This window comes from Perca flavescens, chromosome 10, assembly GCF_004354835.1.
Source record: "Perca flavescens isolate YP-PL-M2 chromosome 10, PFLA_1.0, whole genome shotgun sequence".
NCBI lineage: Eukaryota > Metazoa > Chordata > Actinopteri > Perciformes > Percidae > Perca > Perca flavescens.
In genome coordinates, this window is record NC_041340.1 from 14,382,939 (window position 1) to 14,408,630 (window position 25,692).

The window sequence follows — 25,692 nt, forward strand, 5'->3', positions numbered from 1 at the left end:
CTGAAGTGAACACACACATTACAGCAGAAATATGCATAATGTTATTCAGTTGAGTTGTTCAGTACACAGTTGAGTATTAAGAAGTATTGTCCAACACAGTAATGCTTTATTAACATAGTGTCAAGCCCATTTAGTCACTTTACCTACCTTAGTTTGCATCATGGTAACTTATCTATTATTGCCATATACTGTTTATTGCTAGTAGTTAATTATATAGTTAATTATTGCACAATCATTTTTAAATATTTTTTATATGTACTAATTGTATTTAGGTACAGTACTTGAGTAGGTAGTAGTAGTAGTAGTAGTAATTAAGCCTAACTACTCTGTGCTGACATTTTGTCCAGGTCTCTCTGCTGAACATGTCTCACAGTTTTCATACTCATAGGCTATTTTAAGTGATTATGGTCATATCAGCAGTTTTACAGCCCACAAAAAGTACAGTGCCATTGTCCCCATAAACCTACACACTGTAAATAAAAGACAAAAGCTTATTATGTTTGGATCATTTTTTTATTTTATTGAAAATGTACATCAATGGAATCAAACTAAAGTAAAATATTTAATTATTTGTAGTGTGGGAGAGTTTTTGACTACAAGAGGTGATGACTGATACTACAAAAATGTTTGCGATTTTCTGACACCAAAATGTTACTTTACACTCAGAGTCACGTCAAAAGGTCATAGGTAAACAACAAGTCTCCACTTCAATACACAAAATATATCCTTATAAATTATACAAATGCATGAGTATCCTGTTTAATACTCCTATCTGGGATTCAGTTCAACTCCATCTTATACTACTATTTGGCAAAAAAGGAAGATAAAATCATAGGACAGAGCAAATATACATTAATAATATGCACCATTTGAAGAAAACAGCAATGAATTCGAAATAGACTGCAAAATTGAATTATTAGGGATAAAAACAAGCAGGTCAAAGGTCAAAGATCACAGCGGTAATTAAATAAAAAGATGCATGCAAAAAATATAGAATAGGCTGGTGAATATTAAAGCACAATGTGTAATAAAAGTCCATTACATGCGACCTCGATAGTATTCAACAGTTAAGATGTAAACATGGGCACCATCAAATGAAGTGATAAGTAGAAATATTGCTTTGGCTTTTGCATGAGTATGACTCTTAATGTAATTATTTCTTGTTTATGTAGGAATCAGGAGATTTTCATTTCAAACTGAACTAGATTTAATAAAAACAACATGACTACTCATATTCATAACACATTACACAGTGCATTAAGGGCTTCATGGGTGTTTTTAATCAGCAAGCCTTGATGTTTCAGTAGCGTTTTATCTTAATGTGCACTTTGTATTAAGAATCCTATTGAAAAGATGAGTGCATAGTGCAGATCATTGCAATTTTGTTTCCAGTGAAGATCGAATAATGATTTCATCTATTAGTTCTGTAAATGTGTGTGAACCCCAGCTGATGACTTCTATTAACTACAAGAGTCTCTTTATATACATTAAGACATAATAAACTGTGCCCGGTTCCCAACCTGCATGGGTTTTAGAGCTTCACTAGGTGTTCAGAAATACCATGCGAGTCCACATAAGGCCATATTCAACAAAAGGAGATGCAGTGGGGGAGAATAAAAAAGGGTGGATACAGCGAGAAAAAACAGGAAGAGGTAAAGGGTGCTAAATTCTTGCTGAAGCTGCAATCCCCTCTTCAGGTGGTCAAGACAGATTAAAAGAAGCTAAAGAGACAAAGAGAGAGAAAGCCAGCCGTTAGAGAGGGGGCAAAGCAGAAACACTTCCAAACAACATGAGTCAAGCTTGAGATTTAGGAGTGCATCGGATATCAGCTAGAAAATAGATAAAGGTTTGATAATCATAAATACAAAGTTAGGTGGTAAAATCCCTGGGATCATAGCTGTTCAAACAACACAATAAGCATAAAATCACAAGATTATATTGTGCCCACTGATGATGCTGCATGCTTTTTAAACTGTGACTTGATTGAAATCATAACCACATTGGTTGTCATCTTGTCTGTGGTTAATTTATGTGAGACATATTTTTTAGTAACTATCCAAATGTGACAATAAATGAACAAGTGCGCATAAAAAAAGGTGTTAGTCACAGCAAAAGACAAAAACAAAACAGTGCACATATAAACATAAGCAGAGGCAAATCAAAAATCTAGAATTAGAATGCTGAGGGTGAGGTTAGAGCTTCAGTGAAACACAGATAAACAATCAATCAATATTATAGCAGAGCAGGTAATGATTAAGAAACCCTGAAGGGTGGGGTCCACAAAGCCTCCGGTCACATTTGAGGTACTCAGTACACACAAAAGCTGGTCCCTTAGCAAAGCTTGAGGGCTGAGGACCTACTCAGTGCAGAGCCAGGGATTACTGCAAAGGAAAGTGAAACCACACAGACCAATGAGCTGAGGATTAGGAGGAGGGAATGGCTCTTTCTCTTGATGTATTTTGACTGTGGTATCATCTGGAAAGTGTTTTTTATGCAGCAATGTCTTAGATACTAAACCATTTTCTCTGTCATTAGAAAAACACAAGCAACCTTGTGGTGAAAAAACAAGGAATAACTGATCAGATCTTCAAAGTAACACTTAATGGCATCAACATTCATTGACTGTCATTAATGGCTCCAGTTAACACAATCAACTGAGATGCTTCATCATGCAAATCAAGCATACCCAATGATCCCATGTGGAGTTAAAACTTTCATCTAATCTCCTAATTTACAGCAATATTTGTCATACACAATGATTATGGCCACAGTTGTAATATTTGGTGAAAAATTGGCCTTTATTTTCTTTTGAGAGAATATTTATTTTATGTGTAACACTGATACAAACACGGGTCCCTGCAGGACATCATGATTACTTTCAAATGTGCCTTGATAGTAAATAAAATAAAAAAAGAAAGTTACAATTGCACTGACATTAATATGTAATTAGAAAACATCACATTTGTGTATAAAAAAAAAAGTGCCAATGTGAAAGCTAATACAAGTATGCACATTACGCATGACAATGAATGAGGTATGGGAGAAGTGGCAAAGAGATTAGGCTAACAACTACTCATGCATCTGGCTAAAGTGAAACAGCATCAGCAAAGGGACATAAATACCAAAAACAAGTCTCAAATTCAATTCTTATTGTAAGCCTATATGGTTGAGGTAATAATCAGTGAATATCATGAAATCAAATCCCCTTGTTGATATTACATATGGTCTGCAACGGTCATTGACTGTTTTTAAATTCTGTAATCATAGTCTACATTGTTAGTGGCGGGGTCTGCCATTCCCAATGTCGATTCATTTTGCCCTTACACGCACTCAGCAGAAAAAGATGCATGTAATCCAGCTTTACTGTAATTTTATCATATTGATATCAGTTTCACTCTTTACAGATGGATCAGAGCTGTATTAAGTTACAGCTACTTTCCCACTGCTGCGGCTTCACTTTAAAAGTGTTCAACTGGCGAAACACAGGGTGGCCTTTATTGTGAAGCGGTCACAGGAAACGCCATGTATTCATCACTGTCCTTTAATCTGAAGATACAGTAGATCATTAACTTAATCCATCCTCACATTAGTCCTCAACTATCTTAATTCTTTCTTCTCTGTAATCTACTGCAGATCTTTGAACACATGCATACTCAGGTGCCAGCATCTGATGCATGTTTCACTTTACCCTCAACACATTTCTGCCCATCACAACAGTAGTCATGTATGTTAATATTTTAAAAAAGCTCACTCCATCATGCAATTAATCACTTAATATAAAACAAACGTGGAATGCATTAATTTGTAAATTTGTATAAAAAGGCATGGCGAATAATTGCTTGTACAACCCATATAACATACAAGCATCATTCAGCAAAAGAAAACAAAAAAAAAAGTGATGTCAAACTGACAGCAATGCCCAGCATCTTCCAGAGAGCAGGGGGGCTTGTGGAGGGTTGAATTATGGGGGTTGGGTGAGGGTGGGGATGGGGTACTGTAAAAGGATGATGGGGTGGAAATTCATTCACAGCAGGATGGCCACAAGGAAGCACTTTTTCTACAGGAATCCTAAGCTGGAAATGAGAGAGAAGGGCTGTTATTGCTTTCTTTTGAGTTAAAACATCATCACGACACACACTGTTACACATGGGTGACATCACATCAACATTAGTGACCAGACAGCATTTAGAGGAGATTGTGCTTTCAAGGCAACTCAAAAGGTTTGAGTGTACAGAGGTTAGGGTGAAAGTACAGTAATACTACAGTAATAAAAGGGTGTTTGGTGCACCCTTGAGCTTTAAACAATGAGTGTAATTAGTCTTCCTGATCAAACAGCAGCTTGTTTTCATCTATTTCAACAGTCCTGAGCTGCTTGAGGAGTTTATAGATTGCGAGACAGATGTCTTCGTTCACTTCTACCCTCCCCAGTGGTTGAGTCTCAACAACATCTCTCTCTGTGGATTTGGCTTTTGTATCCACTCAAGCAAGGAAGGGAGGCAGAGGGGGTCGTCATATGGCTGTGAGATCAACAAAACATGGCATCTCCACAAACAGTGATTGGCCCTGAGGCTGTTCTGCTGCTCTGATGTGACCAGTTAGTCTCAGTTCAGCTTTGAATGGCTCTTTGTGTGATTGCAGGGCCGGGTAGGGACAGACTTCGGAGAGCCACAAAAAAAGAGACTGTTGTGGATTTAAGGAGGCAGATGGGGCAGTATATCAAATGGGTGTGTGATGAGCTAATAAACTGGTTGATTTAGAAGCTGGCACAGGGACGGTAAACACTGCGAGCTCAAGGATACGATTGACACAGATGTTACCAATGATATACTATAGGCCTCCAACACTCAAATATGTGAATTACTGTGCCCATTTATCACATCGTAACAATTTCAAATTACTTTAAGGAGCAAATTAAATGCATTAGAATTTAAATACTAGTTTTAACGGCTTTCAAAGGTTCATTTGATTAAGGATAAATTATAATGTGGAGATGCAGAAAGGTGTGCACAGCCTGTTCTCTACTTAGGCCAGGTGCAGGATGTCAGAGTCAATGAAGGAAAAAGATGGAGAGTATTAGCAGAATGGATTCAATCTCCAAACACTCAGTGGTGTAGAAATATTGCCAGTTTTAGGACCTTTAATCCAGTTTCTCTCAATTGTTTTCTTAAATTTTGATTTGGGTAATGATTTATTTCTGACTTGCATTTTACAGTAATTCTTTATTTATGTACATGTCATTTGTTAAAAGTTTGATACCTCATTTATATTTTTAGATTCAGTCGGTGGTGTCTTACCAGAAAAGATGCCCCATGCAGCATGCAGAAAATGTGGGAGGAGTTAACTGGAAAACATTATGGATGCAACATAGGTGAAACATGCACTCACAGGACAGATTCACATCTACACAACAAGCAGCAATCAATTACTGTGTCGTCCAGGAACTGAAGAAAACACTGACAGTTAATCCTTGTTTACACTTAGACCTCTCTAGTCGGTTTTAATTAGTGATCCACAGACAAAGCTAAAGTTGCACAGCGGCCCCTTTTTGGAGGAAAAACTTTGCAGACAGAGCTTATAAAGAGAAGAAGTGGCTGTGAAGAAAAAAGATTAAAAAGGGAAGAAAATAAAGCAACAAAAACCTTCTCAGTGCAAATGTCTTCTTCCTTTTCTAACAGGCACGGCATCACATCAGCTTCAACAGAAAACCAGGAGTTGATTACCAACATGAAGGGACTAACAACAATGTCAACAGCACACATGTCATGAACACATATGGCTTCAAAGAACTGCCTCCATGCACAAAACATGTGGGACACAGTCTCATATGCTCATGATTTTATCAACTATTGATATAAACTGGTGGAAAGAACAACACAATTAATGTCAGATATACCAGGAAAAACTAATATGGAAATTTGAGTTCTACTGTAGAGTTCTTAAAACCAGAGGAGTGGCCACTGTGAGGAAAACTGTCAAATAGTTTCCACTGAAACAATTATGAACTGTGATCTTTAAAAAAGTATTTAATTTATCAGCTTCCTTTCAAGTTAATGGAACTGTCCAATGATTGTTAACAGAGTTGCAATAAAGTTATTTACAAATCTGTTCAGAGTTTTTAAGTTCATCATGATGATTTCTGACAGTTGGCAACTTTTCAACTATTTAAATGAGGACAGCGAGTCATTGTCACCAGTCACTCTCCCTTCTCTGCTCCTCTTAATTTTCCACATTGGTGAAAAATTATGAATTCTGGTCAGCGTGGAATTTGGTGCTCTCTGTTATTATATGGAGGGTAAACTGGAGAATTCATCTGTCTCAGAAATAAAGAGCAGAGGCTCAGCCAGAGCCTTTAACTAATAAACGCATTTAATTACGCAACTATCAGGCAGATTATCAACGAGTGTTGACAGAGAAACCACTAAGCGCTTGATGATATTAGTGGGACAGAGGAAAATGTAAGTTCTGTCTGCAGCACACATGTGCACAAAGTGGAATGAATGTTCCAAGAGTTTGCATTTTTATCAGGATACAGCTACATTGTATGTTGCTTGCAAGCAGCAAAGTCTAATGCACAACATTTGGCAAATGATCAACATCCTGAAATGTCATTGTAATAATAAGTGGCCTTGTTGCTCCCAGCTTCACAGTAGCCAGACTTTTTAAATCCGTACACAACTGGAGGTGGTCTCCTGCACCTGCAGATGTAAGGATAGACGTAAGGAAGGCACAGGAGGAAGAGAACAATACTTACTTTTTCCTCTCTTTGTCCCTCTTAAGTGTGGTGGAGCCCCCTGCCTGCTGGGCTTGGTTCTGCAAAAGCTCTGCAGCAGTCTTTTTCTGTTTGAACATGTTGAGCTCGTCGTCCAGGGACTTCTTCTTGTCCTCCAGTTTCTTTTTCTCATCCTGGTGGAGCTTCTTCAGACGGTCAAACTTCTCATGCAGCTATGTGGTGGCGACATAAGGAACAATGCTTTGTGTCATTTTAGACAGAGAGCAGAAACTTCCTTAAACAAGCAATGCACATCATATTTCCATATGGTGTAGGATCCGAGTTTAACGACTGTACCTCTTTCTCTGCTTCTTTGAGCTCGGCCTCCTTCTCTTTGACTCTTTGGACAAACATTTGCCTCATTTCTTCTTCTTTCTTCTGCAGCTCACCCATGAACTCGTTCCTCTTAGCTTCATATGTTTCCTGAAGACTGGCACAGGAAAATAAAAATAAAAATGAACAAAAACATTTCACTGAACTATGCACTGTACAACACACCAGATGCAGACACCAACTGGTGTCTAGCAAAAGAATAAAAAGGTTTCAATGGTTAATGGGATGCAGAAAAATGCTACTTGAAATAGAGAGCAGCAAAAAAAACAATGTAGGAAGAGAGCAAAATGATATAATAAAATCACAAGTCCAGCAGTATGAGAGCAGTCTCCAGTCTACTACCTGAAGGGCTTGCTGTCAGGGTCTGTGTCTTTAAAGCCCATCTCCTCCAGTTTGCAGCGGCGATAGAGCTCATAATGACGCGTGTGAGTCTGCTCTCGCAGGTCCTCCATGTTCACTCTGATCAGCATTTCTCGCAGCTTGACGAAGTCACAGTGATTCTCATTTTCAACTGTGCGAGACACACATAGTGACACGAATGTTTTACTCAACACATCAGATGTCAACATATTCATGACGGATTATGTAATTTGCAATAAGCGTACAGTGGCGGAAACAAATAACACTAGCATCAATTAAGGTTTACATTTATTTACAAAAAATAATCTAATGTATTATAACTTGAGAGAGTATTTCACAGACCCAGTCAGAACAGAATAGTGTTCATGTCCTGTGGCCTATTGATTTTGTTACTCGACTGAGCACCACACCCCCATAGACATCATGTGAGTGCACATGCACGCACACAGTCTGTGATAAACAGATCCAATGTCAGATAAAGCCTCCGCACAGAAATATTATACAGTGCAGCTAGTAAGCATTAGGACAGTAATATGTTTTTCATTGTTTTGGCTGTAATCCAGCACATTGTATTTCAAATAAAACAATGACTGTGAGGTTAAAGTGCTGACTTTCAGCTTTGGGGATGTTTGAAGGTGTGTATGTCCATATTGGGTAAACAGTGTAGGAATTGTAGCCCAATTTACCCTCAGAGGGGTTATGTAAAAAGAGCTACAATTTCTACACAGATCATTGGATGTGAATGTTGACACCCTAAAATCAATGCTAAAATTCAAATTAACCTCATAGGCAATAATACATTTCAAAACCAAATTTGATTACAAAAATAGAGCTGCAACAGCTATTTGATTAATCTATTGGCATAATATTAATCGGCAACTATTTTGGCTGGAAAAGTATCAAAAGGCTTAAAAGCAGATCAGTGTAATCTATCTATAATACATTACACCCACTCTGTTATGTATTGATCAAGTAAGTCAATAACAAATCAAACAAAAACATCGTCAGTAACATGACATTCCTAAATCTGTGAGAGCTAAGAGCTGCTGCAGCTCTAATATACAGTATAGTGTCATGGCAGAGAGGGTGCTGAAGCTAAATGAGGTTATATAACACAGGTTATCAACATTGCTATGTTTGCAGCAGCTGTTGGAGCCGAGGAGGAATACGAGGGGAGGGAGTAGCTGCAGCAGCTCTGACGAGAGGGAGCGTGCTCTCATTTCCTGTGCAGGATGTGACCCAGGCTTACCCTGCACGGTCCCCCAGGGGTACTGCCGGGCCTTCACCATCTTGTTCCCAATCTTCACTTCCTCTGTGCTCCCCACCACGGCAAATGGCAAATGGCTCTGTGGAGCAGAGGGGAAAGCAAAGTTGGTATACTGGTATAAAACCAGCCACTGGCGACTTGACCAGCTGAGTCGCAGGCAACGCCATCAGCTGGCTTTAGTCGGGCTGAGATGGGCCAGTTCAGGCCGCTGCAACTTTTCCCTGCAACGTTCTAAAACGGTTTTGTCTCGTTGCAAATCTTTGGTCTGAACTGGGCTTAAGGATACATTCCTAAGCAGCTTAACATCACTTAGAGAGAAAAAACTTGTTATATTCATTACCTAACCTGACCATTAAGAGCATTTTAACACCAAGAAACAGCTCTGACAGGAGGAGGTATGACTTGTTATCAGAACAGAGTGGTGGAAAACATCAAATCCACTATGTTTTAGAAACGGGCTGCATGAACTGGTTTCAGTAATCCACCTGGAGAAACTGAGGACTAAGTATTCAAAATATCAGCATAAATGGGAAGAATCCTTGGGCCCCTTTTTGCAATATCTGGACCCAATTTGATTCTTCTTTTATTTATGCATGTTCTTATGCACTGATTTTGTCTATGCCGGTCTTTGTATGCATACTACTGGACATTTTGGGGTTTTGGTTTCTTTGGCTTGGGGTTAAAATGAATTGGGTATACTTGCTTGTTTGTTTCATTGTATTTTGGGTGATGATTTTTTTTTGTCATATGTTGTCAAAAAATGTATAAAAACAATCTTAAAAAAAAAAAAGAACAGAGTGGTGGTCTAACATAATCAGTTAGGGAGAGTTAAGGCATTGCTACATATCAGACCTCATAAACTAAGTGAGCGTTGGCTCATCTGTCAGTAAACACAGGCCCTTTCTCACACTGCAGGCTTCCTGCAGAGTGAGCTGGCTGACTGTACTGCTCTGAACACACTCCTCTCTACATGGGGCGGCTTCCTGACAGCCTGATCAGACACAGACGATGCCGGTATGTTCTACATCACATGTCGTTTATGCCGGTAACGCATAACAGAATTTATGTTAAAACTTACCAGCAAGAAAAGGTTGTGTATACCACTGTACTTCCTTAGGATTAGAAGGAAGATTCAGTGTGACCAACATGATCTTCCACATCATCTCTAATAACCCTTTCACACCCAGGGCTCAACCAGGGTTATACCAAGGTAGACTGTGTGTTTGAATGGGTTAACCCTCCACAATCTACTCGGCCTCGCAACTTGGTCGCGAGGTGGGTTGGATCAGGGTATGACTAGGGGCGATTTCAATGTGAATTGCACACGACCTGGGTCGCTAACAGCCGGGGCGGGACAAATTATGGGATTGGTTAGAAATGAGAGTGGGGCAGTCGTCACAGGTCGCTGCACACTTTGAAAAAACAATTACATAGATTTTGTCTCACTGTTCACAGGCAGCTTCAACAACAGCAGAGTGGAGCGGTTCAATTCCTTCCCTATGCAGTCCGCTGGCAGGGAGTGCCCGGATGTTCACTCTCCAAAGTCAACCTTTCAAGAGCATTAGTTTTACAGGCAAAGCCCAGCAAATAGGTTCAATTTAAAGAGGAGGAGAAATCAGTCGGCACAAATCATCTGATGATAAGTGTTTGATGGTTATTTATTTGTGCTTTAGAATGTAATCACTGCAAAACAATCATAAGATACGCTTTATTTCTCTCTCCCTACTGTACAATGACAGATTCAAGTAGCTACAAAACATTAGTTCTTGTGGTAAACAGCCGGACTGGAGTTATGTGATGTAAGCTGTTCACTGAATATGACGTGTAAAGCCCCGCCCATTTCTAGCACTTAAGGTAATTGTTATGCATTGCTCCCAGGTTGTGACCCAGGTCATTTCTGAACTGTCATGACCAGGAATGTACCCATGTTGACTAGCTTGGAAGTAATTTCTAAAAGAAGGGTTGAACCCTGATCAGACAACCCTGGTCATTGGTGTGAAAGAGGTATGATATGAACTAAGTAACTGTGTAAAAGCATGTGATGTAGATAGAAAGTTAGTTGCGAGCCTTACGTTCATGGTGGAGTTGATCTCTGCCACAGACTCGTCGTCAGTGGGGAACTGATAGATCTGCACGCCGTTGCTGACCAGCTCACTGGTGATTTTGATTTTGAACTTGGCCAGCTCGCTCTTGGAGATGGCGTCCGACTTGGCAACGATTGGAATAATATTAACCTGCAGTTAAAAATTGTGGAGAGATTTAATGTAGGCTGACATAATGACAAGGTGCAGACAATGCTTTCGGATATGCAGCTAAATACCAGCTGTCTGTCAGAGGTAACCTTAAGGTCCGTCGGACAGTCTGGCGAGGTCAATGACTCGGGTCCGTTCGGTGCGTTCCATTGGTCCGTTGGAGGGGCCGTCGGCCTTCATTTGGGCCGATTTGACATGTTGAATCGGAAGGCGAGCAGTCGGACTCAATGGCCAATCTGATTGGAGGAGCACTAACCCGGAAATGGGATGAGCCTGACTAACGCCTCTCAACGCCATTATGCTCCGTTGTAAAATCCGGGAGCAGCTAGACCCACGTGACGCGTTCATCCAATCAGCTGGCAGTTTTAATTTTTTGGGCGACAATACAGATTAGCGCCGCCTGCTGTTATGGAGACGTATTACGTCTTGCGCACGCGCAGAACGTACGCTAAAGTCGGCGTTGCTTCGGTGTGTCCTAAGGCACTTTTTGGACCTGGGGGGGCCGACTGATCAGTCCGACTGCCTTTTCTGCCAACTGTCGGCCGTCGGGTTGGTGTGTCTGGGGCTTTAAAGCAACACTAGAGAACTTTTCCCTGTTTTTCGGTCCCCCCTACAGGTTGTCTCATTGGAACTACAGCTCGCGCTAGCCGATCTGGCAAACTTGCATAATGTAATGGACAATTCCGCTTCCAACCTGTAGGGGAACCGAAGAGGGAAAAGTTCTCTAGTGTTGCTTTAACTCACCACCATTTATGTAGTCTGAATTTGGAAAAGAGTTGATGTATTCTTTTAAAAAGGACCAAAGATTAAAACACATTGCAAATCAAATAAGTATGGTATTTTAGAAATAGTAGCTCCAACTGAACAACATTCAGGTTTAGTATTAGTAATCAAATAAAATACACATTTAACCATTTCTTTTATGGCCCTTACAATCACTGGTTGCCCAGGATTGTAGTACAAATTTAAAAGTACAATTAATTAAAGGAAGGGGTACTGAATAACCTGTGCTCTTTCCATCTTTTCAACACATCACAGTACCTCTCTCTAGCTCCAGGCCTTTGTGTATTACAAACAATTACACATCCTTAGGCACAGAGATAAAAAACAAAAAACAAATTGTAAAGGCAGCAAAGATAGCAGCAGGCTTCCAGCTCCTGCTCCAGATCACTTAAATGCCTCCCAAATATGGAGTTAATAGTCAGACTCAAATGATTTCAACAACATTCAGGTCATCCATATTAGGGGAACAGGGGGAAAACAGGCAGGGGCACTCTTATTTATGCACTTAAAACTGACTGTGATGAAAAATGAGACTTTTCCCTCCCACACAACTATTTTCTACGAGCCCTGTCACCTACACAATCCACCCCCCTCAGGTGAATGTGTAAACAGAGGAGGCTCTGCTCTGGATCACGCTGTTGTGAGCACTTAGTTGCCAGAGGGCACAGCTGCTTTGGCAAACACTGAGCCGACTCTTTGTACAAAAGCCAGGAAGTCCATGCAAATAAGCTACTGTGGAAAGGCCCTCACAAAAAAACGAGGCTGCAGCCACTGAGCCGACTGCATTACACAGCTGACCTACACCGACGCAGTAACAAGACCAGAGCCAATTTGCATGCAGGCAGATGGCCTAGAAAAGGTTTATGACCCATGACTAGAGTAGATAAATCAAATGCTGCAATCAACAATGCAGTGCCAAAGAATTGACCTACATTATAGCTGTAACATGCTACAGTAAGTCTATCTATGTCCGTAAGCATTATAATAGTTACTTTTTAACATCATTCGGCTGCAGCGCAACGGTCCCATTCACTTAATGTTAAAAAATAAGAATACAGACAGCATGGCTATTCAATTTGTGAATCTTGCACTATTGCAAATAAACTGTATGATGATTTTATATTAAAAAGGAGCCATTATGAAACCCTAAGTAAAATTAAAAAGGAAAGCGTGTCTAAATTGTGGACATAAATTATCTCCCAGCTTCAACAAACAACAAAAAATAATTCTACTGGAAACTTTGAGACTGCGTCTGGCTGATGATAATAGTGTGATTAAGTGAAGTTCACCTTGCTGTCAAGTTTCTTCATGGTAACCAAGTCCAGGGATTTAAGTGAGTGTCCTGTGGGAGCGATGAAATAGAGGCATGCGTGGATGCGGGTGTCGTGGTAGCTGTGTAGCGTGCGCTTGATTTTCAGCTCCTCTTGTAGATATGCTTCAAACTGGGCATCAATGAACTCCACGATAGACTTGTAGCTGTCAGAAAAGGGAGAAACAGGGAAGTAATTTGAGCATATCCTTTTTCTTTGAATACACTGCTTTATCAGCAACTGTCCTGTCCAGTTACTAAACAATACATTATGTTTCACACCGACAGTATATGAAAAGGTGAACACTAGTTGGAAATAGATACACAGACCCCTTTCAAATGCTCCTTCACATGTGGCCACATTTGGAGTATTTTCAACGGAGTAATTTTCATTTTCAATCACACTAATTGGATAATTATTTAAACGTTACTTGCAAAACAGAGAAAGATACAAAAAATATGTTTGAGGTGATACATTGAGGACAGCTTTACCCTTCCAGCTGACATGACCAGACACAAACACAGAGGAACACACAGCTTGTATACATACCGGAGGATACTCTGCCAGTGGCAGTTCCCATGACTATGCGCTCATATAAAATTAAGTCCATGTTATTTTCTCTACGATTGGCAATTTGATACTGAACAAAGCGTAAAAATCGGAAACAACCGCAGCCCTCCCATTATAGAGAGCTTACAGAGTTGGAGCTCACATGACATCTCGGCCTAAACTGACCTCAGGAGCAGAGTTAGCAATTAAGTTGTGGATGGCAAGCTTCATATTTTATGTTTGATGAAATACAGTGGTCTACAGCGGCTAAAACTTGTTTAACACCAGAAGAAGTTGTAAAAGTTGACACTGTGAAACTGTCTGAGACTCGGTTCCACATCCTACGGGTACGGTTTCATTCAGGATCAGGACTGAAAACCTGAGCTCCCAAAAGGCTCAGGGCTCTCACGGAGTCATTGTACGTCAGGAATACTGTGTGCACGATCAAAGTGTGGATTTCTACTATTGTTCACAAAGACAGAGCCTGTCAGTGAAAGAGAACAGTTTTTCTCTTAAAGACGTGACAGTTGCCAGACTGCTTTACCTGTCTTCTTTATTGATCTGGTCTCCGAATCCCACGGTGTTGACGACGGTGAGTTTAAGGCGCACGTTACTCTCCTGGAGCTCATAGGTGTTGGACTTGAGCGTGACTCCCGGCTGGTTGTGCTGGGTGGGCTCGCCCTCGAACTTGGTGTTGAACAACGTGTCCATGAGTGTGGACTTCCCCAGACCTGTCTCGCCTAGACAACAGAGAAAATTCATCATGTTACTGGAATCCTACAAACCTTGATCTTGGTTTCCTTCACTATAAACTGTCTTCTTTACCTTGACTTACAGTACATGGAAATGTCTATCATTTCACCCTGCATACTTAAACCAACAGAACATTGATTATACTGACCCTTTTATATTTGGTCAGCTTCTGATACACCTATTGATCAAGCTCATCAGACACTTGTATTGACCACCTATTTAATGGAAGCCTAAAAAAGTGTCTAATGAAGTGAGCGTAGATCAAATGTGACATTTTGAAGATGCTCCAAACTAAATATATCATTTTCAAATGCTTACAGTCACAAAAACAGCAGGAGTTGCTGCTTATTTGCTGATGTATTTTGACATCCATTCAAAGGCATCATTCAGAGGCTGTGATGACTCAGATACAGAGCTCCCTCTGTAAGAAATTCTATTTTTATTCATCACAGCCTGACCTACAGTCGAAGCACGTTAGCCCATTTTTAGGATCTCTCTGTATGTTACACATGTCTCATCTTTTCCTCAGAATCCAAAGTAAAAGTCTCTCATGCTGAAGGCAATTTGGTATCTTGTTTGCAGAAACAGAGGGACAAACTGGAAAGGGTTGCATTCAAACCTCCTGAAATCCTAAATAGCGTAATAATAACACTATGCAGAAATGTCAGTCATCTTTTCGCCCAATGGAAACAATCAACTCCACACTTTTGATTCCCTCTTTGGAATTTTAGACCACAACCAAATTAAAAACAAAACAAAGATCACATGACTTTGCCTCAAGTAATGTTTGTACGTTGAAATGCTGCACTTGTGAGTCACAGCATTTACACTTTGCAACAAAGACTGTTGTTCGTCTTCTGCATTATGTTTGCTTCCATATTCTTATAGATGTGCTAATGTTACACAAATATAAAAGGGACTCAGTGTATCCACTAAATAGTTTCCAGCTGGGAGGCGAGTCAAAACCATGCGACTAAAAATGGCCACTATGCATTCCCTTTCTTCAAAATCTTTGAAATATAGACACACGTTGTAGTAGACCTCTAAATAGCAACATATCACAAAAATAGATAACATACAAGGCATTAGAAAAATAGAAATTGTCAACATTTGCTACTGCTCTTTAACTGGTAGTAAAATAGTAGAAATTGGAGCATCGCCATCAGAAACATTTTCTATAAAATATCCGTCAAGAATTCAAAGCTTAAAGTATGTGTCATGTCTTCCTCTCTGTATAGAGTACTAAAATTAGAAGATGTACTGGGAAAAACTAACCAAAGGCAGAGAAAGAAAACATTGCCAACCAATTGTTTACTCATTTTCATTGCTGCTTGGTGATTATTTGGGATTTATTTGCCCCTGAGGCAACATGATTCCATATAGCAAAAAATGGTGTGTGGCAGGCAGTAATGCAACATTGCCAAAAACTTAAACATCCTAAGTTCTAGCCAGCACTCATTGATACAAATCTAGTGGAAAAATATTAGAGACGCCTCTCAGTGTTAACACAAACGACAAAACAGCACCACAAACTACAGCCTTTAAAATGACCATAAAGTTGAATCAGCGCCTCTCTAAAACCGCTTCAACGCAAAGTGAACTTCCTCTCCTCCATAAAGCTCGAGTTTTTTGCAGAATTGTTGTATTAGATTTCATAAACTTTAGCTGGGTGCATCTTATAAACTGGCTACTGAGTGAATAATCCTAGCACGTAATGAAGCTGAAGTGACTTGTTTTGTCAATATACAATCGGATGTACAGGCAAACACTTCTAACTGTTCTTACATATCCTGTAAAAGGCTGGTATTCTGTACGTTTGTAACAGTCATACTGATAAATCATACTAAAATGAGATATTTCTGGATTTCCTATGTGAACCCAGAGCATTGAACTAATCATGGTAGCCAATGCTGACTGGCCCAAAGGAATCTAGCAATGTGCTTTGCATCTTGTGGAAAAGCCTGACTTTCATTAAAGCAAATAAATCATTTTAGCCTGGGGGGGGGCATTGTCATGCATGACATACTCACCAACACAGAGGATGTTGAAGCAGAATCCGTGGTTGACAGACTTGTTGACCAGCTGGTCAGGCATGCTGTCGAAGCCGACATGGCCTGCCAGAGGGACAGCACGAGCACCTTCACCCTAAAAACACAAGAAATAAACATAAAACATCAGGTAAATAACTATCAATCATGGACCACCATATGCATTGATATGCCTTATTAAGGCACTCTGCGCTCACGCCTGTAAACATGCACAGGCTTCTCTCTAACACTATAATTACTACATCTCAATGATTGTGGTCATTAAGTGAATAATCATTACATTTCCAAATTACAGTACACTTGAATTAACAAACTTTCCTAGCCTGGCTGACACCAGACCCTTCTCAGTTGTAACTGAGAGTGGGTCTGGGGAAGGTTCATTCACAGCCCATTTCCAAAGGGGCGTCACCAACCGACACCGCTCAAATGCCTCTGGGCGCAATTGGATAGTCCAAAAACCAATCAGAGTGATGAAGGAGACAACGCTTAAATGTCGCTGTGCTATTGTCATCGTGTAAAGCCCGCCTCAACGGTTGTGATTGGTGCCTCGATTTGGAAAAAATTGGAAATGGGCTTGAATGGGTCTTGGCCAGACGAACTTGCAGAGCAAATCTCAAATTTGCCAGAAGTTCGTCAGGGTTTTCCCAGGCTAAAACTTTCCACCATCTTTGATAATGTTAGTCTTTGAGGCTGACTTCAGAGCATGCTTCAGAGGTGCACTGTTGCTCACTTCCTGTTTCCTGAGCTGTAACTTTCTTCCTGCAGACGAGACAGTTACAAACCACAATGTACATATATGGAAAGGTATTGCTGTTCATATCAAGATAACTGTAAAAACAACAAAGGGCTTTGCCAAGAAATATAAAAGTTTAAAGCTGACAGTTTTGAAATGACAATAATGACAAAATAAGAGTTAATTTAAAATAGTCAGCACAGTGTTTCTGAGGTATCACTTTGACTTTTTGGCCGTTTGCACTTCCCTAGACTCTACTTGTACATTGTTTGTACACAGTCTATGTCTGGACCAGAGTGACACAAAACACCAATGTGTAAAAGCACTGGTGTTACATGTGTGTGGGTGTGGGTGCATGTGGCTGCTTGCGAGTATCCCCATCTCTGCAAATCTCATTTCTGCAGCCCACGTCTACATTATGAGGTGCAGCAAAGAATTTAGATTATATGGCGAAGCAAGAGCTCTCGACCAGCTAAACCTCAGCCAACCAGCCATTATGTGGCTTAACATAACACAGTGCTGCTTTCCAGTGTGGCTATGAGGAGGAAAACATTCCGTTTGAGGGTCAATTTAAAATAACTGGTCAAGCTGACGGTACTGGGCAGTTGTGGATTATTTGGGTAGTTGAAATTGGGTTTGAACAGCTGAGGGAGTATTTGGAAAACTGGGGGTAATGTGACTGAACAAACAGCCTTTCCTCTTCAGCTGCAAGTGCAACATTCCTGAAACCATTCCTGCCTTTCAAGACACTCACAGCCAAGTTACACACGGCGGGTTTTCATTCATTGAGCCGCAAAGGGATATCAAACTGTAAAACCTTGCTATTCTGAGCACTCTTTCTGGGTGTAGTGGCTTCCTTTACCACTCTAAACAAAAACCAGGCAAACTTTACACAAGCTTGTCAAATTGCAGAGCCTAAATGCCTATAACCGGCTAGAATCGGTTGAGTCCATATTTTCTATGAACATTAGACAACGCCCGACTGAAAGTTAACGGGATTTACATGAAACAACATAACGGAAATGAGCACCGTAGCTGTGCTGAAATGGGGGCGTTCAGAATGAATGGCCTACCGATGGCTCTACTATCGGTTTATCGTGCGCTAATACACAGTCTACTACACAGTATTTAAAATATTTCATGCCAAAAAGTCGCATTTCGTTTGAAAGGTAGTTTTAGCTAGCAATATCAGCACAGGAAATCTGCAGGCGTTAGCTTACGAACATGAAAATATTGAAATTAAGATGTTTACAGAAAGCTATGACGGAGCAGCCCTGGGCCTGACTTACTTACGTAACGCTAAATTATATATTTGACATTAATGAGGATAGCAAACTACATTTCAAGAGGTGTGTGTCGATAGTGACAATGGCATCCTGAGTAAAATAGGCTACTCACCGCTTGCCTTGCTATCTCGGTTGACGCCATGGTAGCTGTTAGCTGGAGGACGAAACCTCTGCTGCTCTCTCTGGTCTGCAAAGGAAGCTGCACCGTGGAAGTTACGCCGGAAGATGGCCTAGTGGGAATGTACCACTGTTTAACAGGCTATCTTCCGATTGTACGATACTGTGATAAAGCCTTGTTTAGATAAAGTCAGCTATCCTTAAGATGTCAGTCCTTATTTAGTGAAAACTATGACACTGTGCTGGTCGTTTAGCAGTCTGCTAAAACTCATTCTCTCTGGAGTATTGTGTTAAAACATGAGCTTCAGTTTTCAAAATTGTGTGCATAGTTAAATTGTGTGTGTGTGTGTGTGTGTGTGTGTGTGTGTGTGTGTGTGTGTGTGTGTGTGTGTGTGTGTGTGTGTGTGTGTGGGAGAAAAACTATAATACATGTTATTCCCGGAATTGTCACGCCAGACCAATGACTCATTGCGCCAGACACCAAGCTGGTAATACTGTAAATATTTCAATATTTTAATCAGTGGGCCATAGACCCATTGTACCTTCTTCAGCGATAGATGAATAGATGACTTAACAGACATTTATTTAAATGAAAATCTTCGAATTCATTGTCAACGCGATGTGCACTCCGGCTCGTGTTTTGAAAAAAAAAAAAATCTTCTATAATTATGATTCGAAATGAGCGCTACCCACTGAGCTCCCCCACAGGATGCCTTCATGGTGTCGTCCAGTGCGAATGGAAGTGAACCACAGTCATTGAACGTTACAAAAGATTATTATTCAGCAGCAAGCATAGACAGCAAGTGGAAATTAAACCTTAAACCCATAGCTGTGATTAAACCACGGGAAACACTGAACGCAACAAAGATGTTTTAATGTGATTTCAAAATATTAGGTGCAGCCATCATACACCATAGATACAATTAACTTATATATGACCATAGACTGTATAAGAGGCAGCCATAGGACTTATAGCGGACGAAAGTAACTGGCAATGGTAAGAAAGTTTTTATTAATGCATTGCATATAATATATGTTTTGCTCACATGTAATTTGCAATAGGGTATTAGGTTGTAAGTTGTAACCTTAGTTGCTAAACACATTTATTAACATTAACCCCTGATAACATATATATAGCCTATTATTCATTATTGCAGCAGAAGGACGACTTTCCAACTCGGGAAATGGGACTATCCGAGGAGCACTAAATGCAGCCCAAATCATCTGCTACAGCGACCAATAGGACGAAGGCGGTGAATTTAAAAAGGAGCCGGTGGCGTCACAACATTTTCAGACCATAACAACTTTCTTGTCTGAGAGGAGAGCAGCCAACAGCGTTAGCACACCTGATCGAGGTAACGTTAACGACAATACCGGTGTATCAAAGTTACTGTGGCATGTATCCGCTTTCTTACTTAGACCGTGAGATCATGCCTAGCTATATACGTTTTTATAAACTAACGAAGACGTGACCAAGGTAAGCTAGCTAGCTAGCTTAACGTTAGCTTTTGTTTTTCGGCAATATTTAATTTGTATCCTTAACTTCAGCACAGCAAAAATTGATAGCGTTAATTAAGCTAACGTTAAGTCAATCAACGTTAACATTGTTTGGCTGTTAAATGGCAGTAGGTTGGCTGGTTATGGTTAAGGTTGGCTTTTTGAAACTTTAACGTTAGCTATCGTTAAATATAACGACAGACGTTAACGTTAGCAGCAGAGACGTAATGGTTAACTTTACGGTTTTGTGGAAAGTTAACTTGTCTTTAACTCGTTGCCATGACAAACCAAAATTAAACTAACGGTAATTGGTGTTGAAGAGTAGCCACAAAACAGCAGAGTGAAGTGACAGTGCTAACGTTAAACCCAAAACGGAGGATAAAGTCAGCCAGCTTGTATTTCAGCAGAGGATCAGTGTCCTTCATTATCCGTAGCTACAGCTACGAAGTGCTGTAACACTTCCAGATTGGCGATTAGTTGCACTTTACTTTGAATGTGTAGTGTCAAAAGCTGAGTAAACACAGGCTGGCTAACGTTACCTGCCATATTGGAACCCAATGATCTTTTTATTCTAGTTTTTAATTTCCAATGATCTGATCCAGAAAAAAATGCCACAACTCTAATGTGTTTTTGGAGCCTAATAACACGAAGTACGCGTGCTCCTGTAACCTAAGTGGATGGAGTTTGTTGGCACAGTTGTGAGAACTGAGTTAGCTATGTGTTGATTAAGACCGTGACAGAATAAAAGCTAGTAAGTGGATATTGATTATCAAAATGTCAAGTCAAAATTTAACATTCACGCATTTTTGGAATGCAACCAATTATTTTAATGTCTTTGTCTCTAAACATGTTAGAATAAAGTGAAAAGGGCCAATCAAAGCCCCAGTGATGCCTTGGAGTTACTTGTAGGCTACAACAGTACAAAACCACTACTTTTTTTAATTTTTTTATTTTAACTGTTAACCCCAAAATCAAAAATGCATATTTTTCCCCTTACCTGTTCTGTAGTGCCTTTAATCAATCTAACTAGTTTTTGGTGTAAGTTGCTCTGTGTTGGAGATATGGGCTGTAGAGATGTCTGCCTTCTCTCAAATATAATGAAACTAGATGGCACTTGGCTTGTAACACTCAAAGCACCAACAAAAAAATGCATTTGAAACGGCAATGTTTCGTTCCAGAAATCATGACCAGGTTACTGAAGATAATCCACAGACCTTTGTGTAGGAAGTATTTCCAACTAGGTCCGTATTCAACATAAGGCAAACCTCTCTATGGCCGATATATCAAACACTGGGCAACTCGCACCAAAAACAATCTAGATTGATAAAACAGGAAAATGTATGCGCTTCTCTTTTCTCATTAACTATCACTTTAATGATTGCTTGGTTCCATTTAGTTAAGTGTCCCATGAGCATGCATGCACAATACCAGGGCCCTGTGAATAGGTCTGTGCTCGTCTTGCTTTGTGTCAAAATGTCTGTCAGTCTCTTCCATGACTTGTAAGGTGTTGCAGTAGCTAATATCTGATTGTTTTCAGATACAATGGCTGACATAATCTTTGCAGAGCGGGAAAATGCATGTCTTTATCCACCTACTCTGAAGATGCGACAGCGGCTTCAGTCGGCTCCAGGTATGGAAATGCCAACCTAGTTCAGAGATATTTTTTGTTCTCGCAATAATATTGGTCCATGTGGAAATGTGCATTAGTCTTTGCTTTTTTCTTTTTTTCCCCCAACCAGAGAAACTTGTATCTCCTATGACTGCCAATACCTTACACACTCCTCTGCCATCTGGTCGTAAGGTTTTTGGTGCTGTCAACAAAAAAATCCTAACCCCTGCCGTCAACACACAAGAGAAGAAACTCTTAAAGCCACAGGTTGGAATAACTGAGTTACAAACTAAAAGTAATGTCAAGCTGTACTGTGACATATTTGCTCTATAGCTGTAATGTTGTGTTCCCTACAGGAAACTAAAGTCAAACAGGCTTCAGGCCAAAACTCCAAAGTGGAAGAATATCCAGAAATTGAAAAGTTCATCCCTTATGACCCACTAGGTAATTATGATTCCTTTAGTAGTGCTTCTGGTGCTACCAAAGAAGTTTGTGTTTAAAATGTTTACAGTAATGCAGTTTATAAAAGTCATGCAGGAAAAAACACATCAGCTATCAAACATTTCAGGTATGGGCTAGAGTTATAAAATGCTGCTTAATCAGAAATGACTGCAGCATCCCATTAGTTTTGCTTCCTCAAGTCCATTAATGGTTTATTCCCTCAGGACTTGGCCCATTAAGGCTAATCTACAGAAGAGACCTTGCACATGCCAAACATGTTAATTACTCAATGTGTAAGGTTCATTCACCCATGATATGGCTGTTTTTAAAATGTGAGTTTTGATGTATATTTTCCAGAGTTTGAGAAGTACAGCATACCTGAGGATTTGATTCCTCTCAGTAGCTATGCTCTGCCTGGACTGGCCTGTTTCCCACAAGCTCCACATCTGTGTGAAGAGGACCTGGAAATGATTGTTCCACTCCCAAACCTGTCGCCTGTAAAGATGCCAACACGTTCAGGTATCAACTTCTTATTAGGGCTGGATGTAAAATTAGTTTGGAGATTGGAAAAAACAACCTTTTAAAAGTATCCGTCTCAGTTTAATAAACTCAAGCACAGAGTGGATAAAATTGTATCATCCTATTGAAGAAGAAAGTTAAAAGAAATCCAGGATTGCCACAATTCTCATCGATTTGCAAAATTTGTCTACAATCATCATATTAAAGTGGTTAAAATCTGATCACTTGCAAATTTTGTTTATATAGTATGTAATTTTAATTGAAGAGTTCCAATATGGCTTTTAACAAAACACAGCATTGAGACTGCTCTACTTAGGTTGACAATGATCCGTCCTTGCTGCTTGTGAAGGTCTGCCCTATTTTGTAATATTTGAAGCACTTTGTAACCCTGGTGCTATATAAATAAGTTGCAATTATGTGGAGTAACAGTTCTAGTAAATTAAATGTTAACCTGTCTGATGTGAATAATGGACAGATTTCAAAAACATGCAGCACTAAATAAGAACGGTCTGGCAGCCGTAGCCATTAAGTTTGGGGCACATGTTTGGTTTGAAACTACAAATGTATCATTAACTACAGGTATATTTAACCTACTCTATCATTAACCTGTTCTCTCATCCCCCCACCCCATCTCCAGGTCATTGCTCAGAGCTGGATGCCTTTCTTCAAACACTCGATGAGCTGACTGTTGAACTTCCTCCAGAATCTTTTATGGACTGAATGTTGATGCATGTTTTTGTTAGTTTTTACCGAAATAAAGGTTTTTGTTTTTATCTGTCCCTGCTATCACTTTTATTTGGTTTGCAGTTTTAGTTATGGTTGGGTGTCAGGAAAGTGAGTTGTACTTACTTCCTGCTTTTAGAAGTCCATCAGTGGTCACATGTGAGGGATTCTCGCCATTGGTTTGTGCCTGAGAATGAGATTAGAATGAACTGTTTCAGTTCCTCATTAGAGGAAATGAGGAAGATAGCGGCTTAAATCTATAGCTAAGTATTTGGTAGACTACCTTTTTAAAATAACTATCAGTTTACCTATAACGTTTGACAGGGACTGAATGCTCGCTACAACTGGAGACTCGGTCACGGATCGGTGTGCGCTTGTTAGGACACCGAACAGGTGAGCAACATCGGCGTGGCAGCAACCTCCTAAACCTGAAGAAGTTGGGTTTGTTTGCTCTTAAGACGTTAAACTTTCAATTACATGTTTGCATTTCTTAAACGTTTTGTGTGCATATATTAAAATAAACTTTCCTCCCAGGACACTGAATGAGTCGAGTGGAGGGGAAACTGTCCCGAGTTTATAATTTGACATTAGCCTACTATCGTCGGGGTGTTGTCTAAAGGAAGTAGCGTTGGACTCAACGTGCAGGGAGCCAAGCAGCATGTATGAGGGCAGGTCGGATGATGGATGTGACTCCACTGGATCTGAATCAGCTGTCAGTAATGCCACCCACGGCTGCGGGATGTCCAGACAGGGCACCGTTGTGGAGCGACTCTCTCGGTATGTCTTGCCCAGCGCTTTCCAGCGTAGGTCGAGGCTGCAGAGGCAGATGGAAGTCACTGACAGCTCGGCACCGGGAGGACTTCAGAGGGAGGCGCCGGAGAGAGGCTCGCTCACACCCGCTATGCGTAAAAATTACCTGAAAGAGTTGCTTTTAAGCAATCCGACACACAGCGGGTTTAGTAGCGTACTGTCACAAACGCAAAGCGTGTGCTCCGAGCAGGACGAAGGCTGGGCTTTGTATCCGATGGAGCACGCGTGGATGCTGTCTGCAGTGGAGGGCAACTATGAAACCATACTGGAGTTCATCTCCGAGGACCCCTATCTGTTAACCAGGAAGGATTTCATCAGCGGGTACTCGGTCCTGCACTGGCTGGCCAAGAGAGGACAGGACGAGACACTGCTCAAACTTTTAAAGCACGCAGAAAGTGCGGGGATCCCGGTGAATGTGAACGTGCGGGGCAGCGGCGGGCTCACCCCGCTGCATGTCGCCAGCATGCACAGGCAGTACATGGTCATCAAGCTGCTGGTCGGAGCTTTCAGCGCCAACGTAGATGCCATGGACTACAATGGAAAGAGAGCCTGGCAGTATCTGGAGGGAGACGCCCCGCTGGAGATGAAGGAGCTGCTGGGGACCTGGGATGAAGAGCACGGATATGGATGTGCGCAAAATGTCAACAAAAACGTCAACAACAACAGCGCCGGCGCAATGAACATGAGCGCATATGATGAGGTCGATCATGGAGAGACAGATCACATGAACTCATTTGACCCGACTAAGACAGAGAGCAGCTGGGGGTTTGGGTCTTTAAGAAAGCTGCTACCCTCGTTTTCATTTCTTGGGAACAAACGCTGAGTGTGGTTATGACAGAAGCCTCCAAATATGTGCGTTACTTCAGTCCGTTCACTGTTGTAGTGGTTCCTAACCCTATGTGGGGCAAACATCTTACCAAGTCATTTCTGCTTATTGAATCTTTACAGTTCTTAAAAACAATTGTAATTTAAATCCTAACATTCATTATAGAGCAACCCACGTTGCTCTTTCAAGACAAACCCTTCTAGTAAATTCGTCAGAACAAGTTAACGTAAACACATTCCTGCAAAATCCCGTTTTATAAGAACATTTTTAGGATTGAATAAGCAGAAATAAACAGTGATGATCAAAGGGATAACTTTTAAAGGTTTGCTTTTGTTGTCAAATACTTAACCCCCCTTGAAGTCTCAAATCTTTCAAAAGAAATGCTCACAACTTGTGATAGAGGAATAGATAGCTACATTAGGGGGCCTCAAGTTAAAAGGTTGGAGCCATTGCACCATTTCACCTGTGACCTATTTAATATCAGTATTGCTTATCAGGGAGTCCTCATCCAGTAAAAGTACTGGCACTTGATTAGATTACTTTGCATTAACTTTCACTGAACCTAACTAATAAAAACGCTTACTGTATATACACAGAGTTTCTGTTTCTTCCGACCTACCCAGTTCTGCTTGTGAACAATTCAATGTTAGGGATTGCTGACATGGCAAACCACTTAAGTAAACATTTCATAGTTTGTCCTGCTATTA

At 40.5% G+C, this 25,692-nt stretch overlaps 3 protein-coding genes across 10 annotated transcripts; 2 read left to right on the forward strand and 1 right to left on the reverse strand.

Annotated features, from left to right (window-relative positions):
- Nucleotides 1–513: 513 nt before the first annotated feature.
- Nucleotides 514–18,853, reverse strand: septin6 (septin 6). Of its 6 annotated transcripts, none has more exons than XR_003693516.1 (11): nucleotides 18,556–18,853; nucleotides 16,407–16,521; nucleotides 14,168–14,363; nucleotides 13,054–13,240; nucleotides 10,802–10,963; nucleotides 8,712–8,808; nucleotides 7,445–7,613; nucleotides 7,067–7,199; nucleotides 6,752–6,942; nucleotides 5,295–5,692; nucleotides 2,780–4,073 (listed from the first exon to the last, which is right to left on the reverse strand). XR_003693516.1 is itself a non-coding variant. In XM_028589079.1 (11 exons), the coding sequence occupies exons 1-10, from the start codon at nucleotides 18,583–18,585 to the stop codon at nucleotides 5,338–5,340; spliced, it is 1,284 nt and encodes a 427-aa protein (XP_028444880.1). In that variant the 5' UTR covers nucleotides 18,586–18,853; the 3' UTR covers nucleotides 2,780–4,073; nucleotides 5,295–5,337. The 6 variants fall into 6 exon arrangements, 5 of the variants coding, with proteins under 5 accessions (XP_028444879.1, XP_028444877.1, XP_028444880.1 ...); XM_028589079.1 differs by having other exon boundaries at nucleotides 5,295–5,341; XM_028589080.1 differs by having other exon boundaries at nucleotides 5,640–5,692.
- A 955-nt stretch (nucleotides 18,854–19,808) lies between these two features.
- Nucleotides 19,809–23,405, forward strand: pttg1 (PTTG1 regulator of sister chromatid separation, securin). Of its 3 annotated transcripts, none has more exons than XM_028589573.1 (6): nucleotides 19,809–19,915; nucleotides 21,595–21,687; nucleotides 21,797–21,933; nucleotides 22,023–22,110; nucleotides 22,465–22,626; nucleotides 23,264–23,405. In XM_028589573.1, the coding sequence occupies exons 2-6, from the start codon at nucleotides 21,600–21,602 to the stop codon at nucleotides 23,344–23,346; spliced, it is 558 nt and encodes a 185-aa protein (XP_028445374.1). In that variant the 5' UTR covers nucleotides 19,809–19,915; nucleotides 21,595–21,599; the 3' UTR covers nucleotides 23,347–23,405. The 3 variants fall into 3 exon arrangements, with proteins under 3 accessions (XP_028445374.1, XP_028445375.1, XP_028445376.1); XM_028589574.1 differs by lacking the exon at nucleotides 19,809–19,915 and adding an exon at nucleotides 19,944–20,037; XM_028589575.1 differs by lacking the exon at nucleotides 19,809–19,915 and having other exon boundaries at nucleotides 21,596–21,687; nucleotides 21,765–21,933.
- A 110-nt stretch (nucleotides 23,406–23,515) lies between these two features.
- Nucleotides 23,516–25,369, forward strand: sowahd (sosondowah ankyrin repeat domain family d). The gene is made up of 2 exons (XM_028589867.1): nucleotides 23,516–23,742; nucleotides 23,884–25,369. The coding sequence occupies exon 2, from the start codon at nucleotides 24,008–24,010 to the stop codon at nucleotides 24,980–24,982; it is 975 nt and encodes a 324-aa protein (XP_028445668.1). The 5' UTR covers nucleotides 23,516–23,742; nucleotides 23,884–24,007; the 3' UTR covers nucleotides 24,983–25,369.
- The last annotated feature ends 323 nt before the right edge of the window (nucleotides 25,370–25,692 follow it).